The 12,616-nt window shown below is 44.8% G+C and overlaps 1 protein-coding gene across 1 annotated transcript in view; it reads left to right on the top strand.

The window, feature by feature from the left end:
- Window positions 1–12,616, top strand: part of LOC137371967 (extended synaptotagmin-3-like) — a 145,886-nt gene that overhangs the window by 68,379 nt on the left and 64,891 nt on the right. The window contains exon 5 of the mRNA XM_068035144.1: window positions 11,184–11,253. Within this exon, the coding sequence (XP_067891245.1) occupies window positions 11,184–11,253 (70 nt within the window). The remainder of the gene's footprint in view (window positions 1–11,183; window positions 11,254–12,616) is intronic.

Here is a 12,616-nt window from a genome sequence, read left to right on the forward strand (position 1 = left end):
CCGTTTGAGTGATGTAGCTACACCATGGTTATAGATAATGCTTTTGATTTGAGCAACTGGTTTTATGGTTGTGATCATTATTGTTTCTAATATAATTGAATAAATTATTCTGAGTGTGCTAATAGAGCTATTTTTCATCACCACAATCAATAGCCGAAAAAATTCTCTGCATCTTATGCTACAGCTTGTTTTAAAGATGACTTTACTGGCAAAATTATAGTTTAAAAAAACTCAAAAAAACACTTTCAGAATTAGGTCTATTGTAATTTGATATTTTTCTACTGATAAAATACATGTGTTTAAATTTATTATATATGCAAATTATGCATTCCAGCTGAGACATTGCTGTAGTGGGGAAACTTCTAGAAACAATAATTCGGCACAAAATTAATAGTCACTTGGACAAATGTGGGTTAATTAAGGAAAGCCAGCATGGATTTGTTAACGGAAAATCGTGTTTAACTAATGTGCTGGAGCTTTTTGAAGAGGTTGATGAGGGTAATGCGGTTGGTGTGGTGTATATGGACTTTCAAAAGGCATTTGATACAGCACTGCACAACAGACTGGTGAGCAAAGTTACAGCTCATGGAATAAAAGGGATAATGGCAATACGGATACAAAATTGGCTGAGTGATAGGAAATAGAGAGTAGCGATTAATGGATGTTTTTCAGAGTGGAAGAAAGTTTGTAGTGGAGTTCCCAGAGGTCAGTGTTGGAACCTTTGCTCTTCCTGACATATATTAATGACCTAGACCTTGGTGTACAGGGCACAATTTCAAAATTTGCGGATGATACGAAACTTTGAAGCATTGTGAATTGTGAGGAAGATAGTGTGGAACTTCAAAAGGACATAGACAAGTTGGTGGAATGGGCGGACAAGTGACAGATGAAGTTCAATGTGGAGAAGCGTGGAGTGATTCATATTGGTAGGAGGAACATGGAGAGACAATATAAAATAAAAGGTATAACTCTAAAGAGGGTGCAGGAGTGGAGGGACCTGGGTGTGTATGTGCATAAGTCATTGAAGGTGGCAGGACAGGTTGAGAGAGCAACTAATTAAAGCATCCAGTATCCTAGGCTTTATTAATGGTGGCATAAGGTACAAGAGCAAGGAGGTTATGTTAAACTTGTATAAAACACTGGTTCAGCCTCGACTGGAGTATTGCGTCCAGTTCTGGGTTCCGTATTTAAAGAATGATGTGAGGGCATTGGAGAGAGTGCAGAAAAGATTCACTAGAATGGTTCCAGGGATGAGGAACGTCATTTACGAAGATAGATTGAAGAAACTGGGATTGTTTTCCTTGGAGGAGAGAGGTCTGAGAGGGGATTTGATAGAGGTATGCAAAATCGTGTGGGGTCTGGTCAGTGAAGATAGGGAAAAACTGTTCCCACTCATGAAAGGATCAAGAATGAGAGGGCACTGTTTAAAGTAATCTGCGAAAGAAGCAATGGTGACATGAGGACAAACTTTTTCACACAGCGAGTGCTTAGGGTCTGGAATGCCAGAGAGTTTAGTGGAGGTAGGTTCAATCGAGGCATTCAAAAGGGAATTACATAGTTATCTGCAAAGGAAGAATGTGCAAGGTTATGGGGAGAAAGCGGGGGAATGTGCTAAGTGAATAGTTCACTTGGAGAGCTGGTGCAGACGCAATGGGCCAAATGGGTGCCTCCTGCACTGTAACAATTCTGTGAAAATCACTAGCATGCTAGAGCATGCAGCTGGCCAGGGATACATTCCTGCGGTTGTATGAAATGCTGTATAATACAGTTTTATCAATGACACATCTTAAGTCTTTTGCAAAACAAGTTTGTTTTATTATGTCTTATTCTGAAGGTGAATGATGTAATACTACTTCCTTTCATAAAATCCTCATTCATGGATGCTTTGTTATATTGCACATGGTTATGGTATCATTCATTTAACATTGAGACAGTGGCCGGAATTTTACAGTGGGCGGACGGGAGCTGGATTCTGACGTAAATGTTGGTGACGAAGCTGCTTCTGCCCAGCCTGGGGGATCTGTCCAGTATTTTACGGATCCCCAGGCTTTAATTGGCCCAAGGCGGGACTTCCACCCACTTGAGGGAGGAGGTACCGCCTCACTGAGCTGCCGGCCAATCAGCGGGCTGGCAGCTCTTCGTCTCAGCAGCTGGGACTGCAGCCCAGCCGACGCCATGGACCCGAGAGAGTGGACAACTTTGGGTTGCATCGCCAGGGGGATCGGTCGTGCCCTGGTGAGGCTAGGGTGGTCGTTTGGGAGGGCGGCGGTGGGGGGGGGGGGCTGCGTCTTGGATCCCAGGGATGGGTTGGGGGGCGGTCCTCAATCGGGCACAGACTGCCATGCCCCCCACCCCAGGGTGCGGAATAGCCGGCAGCTATTGCTGGGTGGCATTTCACATCCCCGGCACACCTGCTTGCCACGGGTAAAATACACATGGAGGCGGGTGAGGGCCCTTAAGTGGCCACTTAAGGGTCTTGATTGGCCTTGAGCGGGCGGGCCATTTCCCCCCCCCCCCCCTGCCAGACCTCTGTAAACTTGTTCGGAGGCGGAATTGGGGCGGGTAGGCCTCCTGGAGCCTGACGCTCAATTTTACGCCGCCGCCATCCGACCTGCTGGGGAGGCGTAAAATTCCGGCCAGTATTTTCTTTTTTGACTGTGTTCCATTTGGTTCTGCCCCATGCCTTTCCCATGTGTGTATGATGCAGCAGACCATTTTAGAGAATCGGGTCACCAGCTTTTTTGGCTTGCATTTCAAGCAGGAACATCACCAGAATGTCCCAGGTTGGCTCATCCCTTTAAAAAAATATATATATATCTTACGTCATGTGTGGAATTACCTTGCATATACTAGGTACCTCCCTCTGCCCCAGAAGGCCAGCATAGGTGAGGAACTTGCCTTATTTAGCATCTGAGAATGTATGTCTATGCATATCCTTTCCACACAAGGACTGCCTACTTCCACCTGTGTAATATCGGCTGTATCCGCCTGTGCCTCAGCTCACCTGCTGCTGAAATTCTCGTCCATGCTTTTATGTCCAGACTCAACAATTCCAGTGCTCTCCTGGCTGGCCTATCAGCTTCCATCATCCATTAACTTCAGCTGACCCAAAACTCTTCTGACTGTATCCAAACTTGCACCAAGTCCCATTCACCCATCATCTTTTTGCTCATGATACTACATTGGCTTCCAGTCCAGAATTGCACTGCTTTTAAAATTATCATCCTTGTGTTCAAAAATCTCCATGGCTTTGCCCCTCCCTATCTTTGTAAGCACCTCCAGCACTTGGATCCACTGAACTCTGCACTCGACCAGCTCTGAAGTTTTGTCCATTTTCCTCTTCCCTTTACATAATCATTTGTGGCTGGGCCATAAGCTTTCAAGGCTCCAAGCTTTGGAATTCCTTCCCTCCCTAAACTTCTTTCCTACCCTGAAGACCTTCTTTAAAACTGACCCCTTTGACCAAGCTTTTGGCCTTTATTACTTGAGTATAAATTTTTGGGACAGTACAGAAACAGATCATTCAGCCCAACAAGTCGATGCCAGCGTTTGTGCTTCACTCGAGCCTCCTCCTATCCTCTTTAGCATAACCCTCTATTGGTTATCCCTCAGCCGTCCTCTTTCAAGAGAAAGGAAACCCAACCACGGTGGAAGAGGTGAAGGGGGTCCCTCCTTTGTGGGCAATTTGTGGCCCACAGAGGAACCCCGACGGGAACAACTTTACCCTTCAAGACACCCCTCGCTGGGGCCTTCCATATGGCCTCAGCGACCCCGCCTCACTTACTACTTTTCCAGGCCTGGGTCCAAGGCCTCTGCAGTACTGCAGTAGCCACTGCTCCCAGTGGCACTGCCAATGCTGCTGAGCTGCTGGCCCTCTGATTTTCTGGCAGCTCTTGGAAGGAGGATCCCTATCTTTTAAAGGGATGGGGATCCCGTCACCTGAAACTTTGATTCAAAAAGACCAAAGGATTGTCCGGGTGGTGGGTGGGGCTCCCCCTGCCTTTTTGGCCCGGTGCTGGGAGCCCTGCCTCCAGCACAAAATCCAGCCCCTGGTAATTTTAAATGTCTTGCTCCAAGCTTTTAAACTTGTGTTTTAAAGTAACCTAGCTGCGAGGTTATTTTAAAACACAAGTTTAAAAGCTTGGAGCAAGACATTTAAAATTAGCACAGACCTCAAAATTTTTACCACGGCCAATATTGTCTATGTACGGACATGTTGCTGACCCCTGACCCCATTTAGATTCTTATTTTTTGAAATAACGTGACCCTCTTATTTTCTTTACTAAAATGTAATACCTCACTTTTACCTGTTGTAATTCATTTAAAGGTTAAAGATACTATATAAATTCTGTTGTCTCCTTTGGCTCTGACAATTCTTGTCTGATTATCCCAAGACACTTCACAGGAGACTATTTTACTATATTAAAAGCACTATATTAATGCAAATTGTTGCTATGTTACAATACTGCCCAATGCACAGTATTACTATATCAACATTTGGTACTGACAGGTCACCAATGAAATAAACAATTCTAAAAACTTTACCAGCAACAAAATCTATATTTTCAAGATTACTTTAGGAATATCAATATGAACTTTTAATTCTCCTCTCACCATCCACCAAAATCCTCCAGTGGCATTTGTGATTTTATGCTAGCCAGCTTTCTAGCCATTAGTCTAGATATCTTTTGATTTGCAACTTATGGTTTTTATGAATAAAAGTATGCAGGTTTAAACTGTTTTCCTGTGGTAAAATGCTAATCCTTTTGTAAAACAGACACCTCCGAACCTTCCTTTTTATGCATCTAGAAAAGCCCCTCAATCATTTAAACGTAACTATCTCTGTCTTGTCAGATGTTGTGTTCCTCCAAAGTTGTTTTCCCCAAATGCAAAATATTGTTTGCTTTTGCTTGTTTTTTTTCATGTTCTTGATACTAATAAAAAACATAAAGTATTGTACAAACTCAAAAGACATATTGTCCACTGCAGAAAATGTGGAACAATCTTACTGTTCATTACAATGCATTTGAAAATGGAACATTTTACTTGATCATGCAATTAGCATTTTTGTGTCTCTTTTTGACCACATTTTGAAACATGATTTCCCCTGACATTGGTGTGATTTGAATAAGCATTGCCATGCTACTGACTAGCTTTGCACAGCATGGTGTTGTAAGGCAATAGAAAGTTTAAATTTTGCACAATTGTACTCAATAGAAACTCTAGACCATTAGCTAAATTGCTGTAACTTCTTCTTCTTTGGCCTCCTTGTCTCGAGAGACAATGGGTAAGTGCCTGGAGGTGGTCAGTGGTTTGTGGAGCAGCGCCTGGAGTGGCTATAAAGGCCAATTCTAGAGTGACAGACTCTTCCACAGGTGCTGCAGAAAAATTTGTTTGTCGGGGCTGTTACACAGTTGGCTCTCCCCTTGCGTTTCTGTCTTTTTTCCTGCCAACTGCTAAGTCTCTTCAACTCACCACACTTCAGCCCCGCCTTTATGGCTGCCCGCCAGCTCTGGCGATCGCTGGCAATTGACTCCCACGACTTGTGATCAATGTCACAGGACTTCATGTCGCGTTTGCAGACGTCTTTAAAGCGGAGACATGGACGGCTGGAGGGTCTGATACCAGTGGCGAGCTCGCTGTACAATACACTTGCACTTCAGAATTAACATTTAAAAGTCTGAAAAATGGAACAGAATGTAAAAACAGAAAATGCTGGAAATATTCAGTAGGTCAGGCAACCTCTATGGAAAGAGGAACGAGGTTAATGTTTCGGGTCGATAACCTTTCACCAGGACTGGAAAAAGACTGATGTATAACCCGTTTTGAGTAAATACAGAGGTAGGGAAAGTGGGGGAAGGCAGGAAATATTCAATGACAATTGGGATAATGGTGTAAGCAAAAGGGCATGGTATAAAATCAAAGTGCTGGAAATACTCAGCTGGTCTGGCAGCAAGGCTCCTGAGATAGCACCTTCCAAACCCGTGACCTCTACCAACTAGAAGGACAAGAGCAGCAAATACATGGGAACTCCACCACCTGCAAGTTCCCCTCCAAGTCACACACCATCCTGACTTGGAACTATATCGCCGTTCCTTCACTGTCGCTGGGTCAAAATCCTAGAACTCTCTTCCTAACAGCACTGTGGATGTACCTACCCCACATGGACTGCAGCGGTTCAAGAAGGCGGCTCACCACCACCTTCTCGAAGGCAATTAGGGATGGGCAATAAATGCTGTCCGAGTCAGCCCACATCCATGAATGAATTTTTAAAAAAATCTGTGGAGAGAAAAAGAGTTGGTCTTTTGAGTTGGATATGACTTCTTCAGAACCGAAGGAAGGTTGAAATGTGATGGGTTTTATGCCGTTGAAGGTGGGGAGGGGAAGGAAGTACAAAGGGAAGGTCAGTGATAGGGTAGAGGGTGGGAGAGATTAAGTGACAAGGATGTCATGGAACAAAAGGCAAAGGGAATGGTAAAAGACAAAACATTTGTCCGGAGAGAATGTTAATGGCAGAATAATGAACAGATCTGTCCGAAAGCAAAAACATGAAAGACAAGTTTAAGGCAGCACGTGATTTGAAAAAAACAATCAAAATGGGGGTTATGGTCTGAAATTGTTGAGCTCAATGTTAAGTCCACAGGCAGTAAAGTGCCTCATTGAAAGATGAGGTGCTGTTCCTCGAGCTTGCATTGAACTTCCCCGGAACACTGCAGCAGGCCGAGGACAGAAATGTGGGCATGAGAGCAGGGTGGTGAACTAAAGTGGCAAGCAACCGGAAGCTCAGGGTCATGCTTGTGGACTGAGCAGTGGTGTTCTGCCAAGCAGTCATCCAGTCTGTGTTTGATCTCCCCAATGTAGAGGCGACTGCATTGTGAGCAGCAAATACAGTACATTAAATTGAAAGAAGTACAAGTAAATCACTGCTTCACCTGGAAGGAGCGTTTGGGGCCTTGGATAGTGAGGAGAAAGGAGGTAAAAACACCGCCTGCGATTGCATGGGAAAGTACAGTGGGAAGGGGACGAGGTGTTGGGGGTGACCAGGGAATGCTGATAGGGAAGATGTGTTTGATGATGGCATCGTGGCTGAGGATGATCCTGTGGATGAGGAGGCTGGTGGGGTGGAAGGGGAGGGGAAGGAGTGAGCAGAAGTGAAGGAAATGGGTTGAACACAGTCAAGGGCCCGGTCAACCACAGTGGGGTGGGGGAAATCCTCAGTTGAGGAAAAAGGAAGACATGTCAGCAGCACTGTTGTGGAAGGTTTGAGATGGTAATGGAGGCAGGAGCAAATGATGGATCTAGAGGAGGTGTAAGATGCAACGCCTGTCCTTTTACCTCCTCCCTTCCCACTGTCCAGTGCTTTAAACACTCCTTCCAGGTAAAAGAGAGATTTACTTGTCCTTCTTTCATTTTGGTATATTGTAATCATTGCTCACAATGCAGTCTGCTCTATCTACATTGAGGAAACCAAACACAAATTGGGTGACTGCTTTGCGGAACAGCTCTGTTCAGACCTCAATTGTGACCCTGAGCTTCCGGTTGCCTATCATTTTCATAGAATCATAAAAGGTTTAAGGCACAGCATGAGGCCACTTGGCCCATCATGACTGTGCCAGCCGAAAAATGATCCACCTATTCTAATTCCACCTTCCAGCATTTGATCCGTAGCCCTGCAGATTACGGCACTTGAGGTGCATATCCAGACTCCTTTTGAATGAGTTGAGGGTTTCTGCCTCAACTACCCTTTTAAACTACCAAAGCCTTTGACCTCATCAGCAGACGTGGTCTCATCATACTACTAGAAAAGATCGGATGTCCACCAAAGCGACTAAGTATCATCACCTCATTCCATGACGATATGAAAGGCACAATTCAGCATAGCGGTGCCTCATCAGACCCCTTTCTTATCTGGAGTGGTGTGAAACAGGGTTGTGTTCTCACACCTACACTGTTTGGTATCTTCTCCCTGCTCCTCTCATATGCATTCAAGTCTTCAGAAGAAGGAATTTTCCTCCACACAAGATCAGATGGCAGGTTGTTCAACCTTGCCCGTCTGAGCGAAGACCAAAGTACGGAAAGTCCTCATCAGGGAACTCCTCTTTGCTGACGATGCTGCATTAACGTCTCACACTGAAGAGTGTCTGCAGAGACTCTTCGACAGGATTGCGGCTGCCTGCAACGAATATGGCCTAACCATCAGCCTCAAGAAAATAAACATCATGGGACAGGGATGTCAGAAATGCTCCATCCATCAATATCGGCGACCACGCTCTGGAAGTGGTTCAAGAGTTCACCTACCTAGGCTCAATTATCACCAATAACCTGTCACTCGATGCAGAAATCAACAAGCGCATGGGAAAGGCTTCCACTGCTATGTCCAGACTGGCCAAGAGAGTGTGGGAAAATGGCGCACTGACATGGAACACATAAACCCGAGTGTATCAAGCCTATGTCCTCAGTACCTTGCTCTACGCAGCGAGGCCTGGACAACGTATGTCAGCCAAGAGCAACGTCTCAATTCATTCCATCTTCGCTGCCTCCAGAGAATCCTTGGCATCAGGTGGCAGGACCGTATCTTCAACACAGAAGTCCTCGAGGCGGCCAACATCCCCAGCATATACACCCTACTGAGCCAGCGGCGCTTGAGATGCCTTGGCCATGTGAGCCGCATGGAAGATGGCAGGATCCCCAAGGGCACATTGTACAGCGAGCTCGTAACTGGTATCAGCCCCACCAGCCGTCCATGTCTCCAATTTAAAGACGTCTGCAAACGTGACATGAAGTCCTATGACATTGATCACAAATCGTGGGAGTCAGTTGCCAGTGGTCGCCAGCGCTGGCGGACAGCCATAAAGGCGGGGCTAAAGAGTGGTGAGTCGAAGAGACTTAGCAGTTGGCAGGAAAAATGACAGAAACTCAAGGGGAGAGCCAACTGTGTAACAGCCCTGACAGCCAATTTTAACTGCAGCACCTGTGGAAGTCTGTCACTCTAGAATTGGCCTTTATAGCCACTCCAGGTGTTGCTTCACAAACCACTGACCACCTCCAGGCGCTTACCCATTGACTCTTGAGACAAGGGGGCCAAAGAAGACCCTTTTAGGCAGTGAGTTTCAGCCCCCCACCACCCTCTGGGTGAAAAGGATTTTTCCCTCCTCCCCTTTAATTTTTCAACCAATTGCTTTAAATCTGTGCCCCCTTGTCACTGACCTCTCTGCTAAGGTGAATAGGCTCTTCACCTCCACTCTATCCAGGCCCCTCAAAATGTTGTACATTTCAATCAGATCATCCTTCTCTGTTCCAAGGAGAACAACCCCAGCCTGTTCAATCTTTTCTCATAGTGGCAATTTTCCAGTCATGGTAACATCCTCGTAAATCTCCTCTGTACCCTCTCTAGTGCAGTTGCATCCTTTCTGTAATGAAGTGACCAGAACTGCACACAGTACTCAAGTTGTGGCGTAACTAATGTTTTATATAGTTCCAGCGTAACCTCCCTACTCTTATGTTCTATGTCTCAGCTAATAAAAGAAAAAGGATTCCAAATGCCGCCTTAACCATCTTATTGACCTGTCCTGCTACCTTCAGGGATCTGTGGACATTCACTCCAAGGTCCCTCACTTCCTCTACACTTCTCAGTATTCATTGTCAGCCCCACCTTCACTCTGACCTCTATCCTTATCCTCCGTCACTGTTCCAGTGAAGCTCAACATAAGCTCGAAGATCAGCACAGCATCTGTTGATTCGGGACTTTGCAGCCTTCCAGCAGATGCTGATGATGATTCTGTTATTGCCATTTACAACTCCCTGTAGACCTATCTTTTTGTTTATTTGCTTGTCCAATTACCATTGGTCTTTTTGTCATCTAAACTCTCTGCTTTCCAAACTATTGCAGTGCTATCCTTTTATTCTTCCCCTCCCCCCTTTCCCTGGCTCTTTACTTGCTTAAAACCTGTTACATTACCAACCTTTGCCAGTTCTGATAGAGGGTCATCAACCTGAAACTTTAACTTTGTTTCTCTTTCCACAATTGCCTAACCTGGTGTGTATTTTCCAGCATTTTCTGTTATTTCAGATTTCAGTATTTTGCTTCTGGACTAATGTAAATTGTGACGAATCAGTGGCAGCAAATGGTGGCGGAACCAGTTGGACCACATTTTTCTAAGTATTGCAGTTGCCTCCTCTTATTTGAATCCATTGTAACAAGAGGTTTCTGCAAATTAGTAAAAGTCAGCAACTTTTACAGTGTTTACTGGCTGAAATCTAGTGCACTGCCATTTAGATCAAACAAATCTTAAGGCTCAGTACTGCAGGAAACAACTATCGTCCAATTACTAACAGCATAAAACATATTTTAGTACTGCACTTGATTTAAAGAATGGATTCTTATTTAAATTTTAATTGGATGTTTGTTTTGTAAACTAAGGTGGGCAAACTCCCAACCTATTTATTACCAGATCTGCCTAAGCCTTAGTTCTAAGCCCAGAACCAGTTTAAAGTCCTGAGGGAAAAATAGGCTCACAGCCTCAACATCAAATCAAGATAAGTAAGTAGGTGGAAAAATATGTGTGAAGGTGAAAGATATTTGATTCATTTCAACATATAGTTCAGTATAAATCCAGGTCTCCGTGCCATTAGGCTCACATATCTGACCTCAGGTATTCGACCACAGCAGTGTTTCATAGGTGCCTTCAATTCCATCTTTTCTTCTCAGTCTTTGGTCCCATAATGTGTATATGATATATAATTAGTTAAGGTGTTTTTTAATAGCAGGGATTAAGTGGTAGAGGGGACACTCCTCGGTAATGTGCAGCATTGTTTGTGTCTCTCCACATAAGGGGTTTATGCTGAGGCCCTAGCGGTGGAGTTTGGCTGCTTGGGCCCTGGCTTGTCCTGAACCTGTGTAGCAAGGACCACTCTCGCCGTGGTAGTTCAAAGACTGCCATTATAGAGATATGCATTGTAAGGAAATTTTGAAGGAGAATAGGGAAAATAAATTATATATTTTGGGGGGAAACATAATAGAAGGCACTCTGTAAAACTCAACTTCATTGTCTGGAAATTAGGAAACAAGATAACTGGTTCTAATGATGTGGCTCATCGTTCAGGGTGAGGGGTGGTAGTTGATGTGTGTACTCAAAGGGCAGGGATTTGAGAACCTGAATTTCATATAAAATATTTTTTTTTAGCTACATAGGAGATTGTGAAATTAATGTGGAGGTGAAAAAAGTATGTAAAGCTGGCTTGAATGGAATTCAGGTAGGTGAGAAATTTTGACATTTGTTCTCTGTTCTAAATTTCTTCATAAATTGTCTCTGATGTAGAATTTCAAACGTATCTATAATGGTGTTCAATCAAGAAATCAGTGTACCTTGGCACAGGAATGCAGTGTAACTACATACACCATTACAGAATGATGGGAAGCAGATTTTTATCTCCACAAGGCTGATCTCTGAAGAGACAGTGCTGTTTAAACTATATATAATGTGGTAATCTATTTGGCCAACATCCCCAGCATATCCACCCTACTGAGCCAGCAGCGCTTGTTTTGGCTTGACCATGTGAGCCGCATGGAAGTTAGCAGGATCCCCAAGGATGCATTATACAGCAAGCTTGTCACTGGTATCAGACCCACCGGCCGTCCATGTCTCTGCTTTAAAGGCGTCTGCAAACGCGACATGAAGTCCTGTGACATTGACCACAAGTTGTGGGAGTCATTTGCCAGTGATCGCCAGAGCTGGCGGACAGCCATAAAGGTGGGGCTAAAGAGTGGCGAGTCGAAGAGACTTAGCAGTTGGCAGGAAAAAAGACGAAAGTGCAAGGAGAGAGCCAACTGTGTAACAGCCCCGACAACCAATTATATCTGCAGCACCTGTGGAAGAGTCTGTCACTCTAAAATTGGCCTTTATAGCCACTCCAGGCGCTGCTCCACAAAGCACTAACCACCTCTAGGCACATACCCATTGTCTCTTGAGACATGGAGGCCAAAGAAAAAGTCTATCTTTATGCTCCTTTTCTCTATTTACGCATTCCACACAAGGCCCAGTCAAGGAAGGGCAGAATCTTCATTTTCATTCCACCCTTCTACCAATTCCACTCTTCAAACAGGAATAGCCATGGTTACTCATTATCCACTTCTTCTGATTTTCGGAAAATATCTATCCTTTGCCGAGGGCCATTCTCTGTCAGAATATATTGCTGCTCCTTCATTGCCACTGGTCAAAATCCTGGAACTGTCTACCTAACAGCACCTTCATCACAAGGATTGCAGTGGTTCAAGGCAGCGGCTTACCAGCCACACCTTGAGGGAAATTAAGGATGGACAATGAATTCTAGCCTTGCTAGCAATGTTTGTATCCCAAGAATGAATTAGAAAAAAAAGTTCAGTAAGTCATTTGCTGTTTTACTAGCCCTTTAAAGTCTGCTCCATTCTTTGTGTCTTTGCTGGAATTCTAGGCCCCCTCCCCCCCCGACACTGGGAGCGGGCTGGAGGTGGGATGGGGGTGTTGGTGGTGGCATTAATTCGACAAGGTGATGCCATTCCCATTGCCTACCCACCCCTGCTGCCATTTTGCGAGCAGCAGGGAAGGTGGCAAACTGTCCGCCCATCCCAAGCCAATTG

Source organism: Heterodontus francisci, chromosome 7, assembly GCF_036365525.1.
Source record: "Heterodontus francisci isolate sHetFra1 chromosome 7, sHetFra1.hap1, whole genome shotgun sequence".
NCBI lineage: Eukaryota > Metazoa > Chordata > Chondrichthyes > Heterodontiformes > Heterodontidae > Heterodontus > Heterodontus francisci.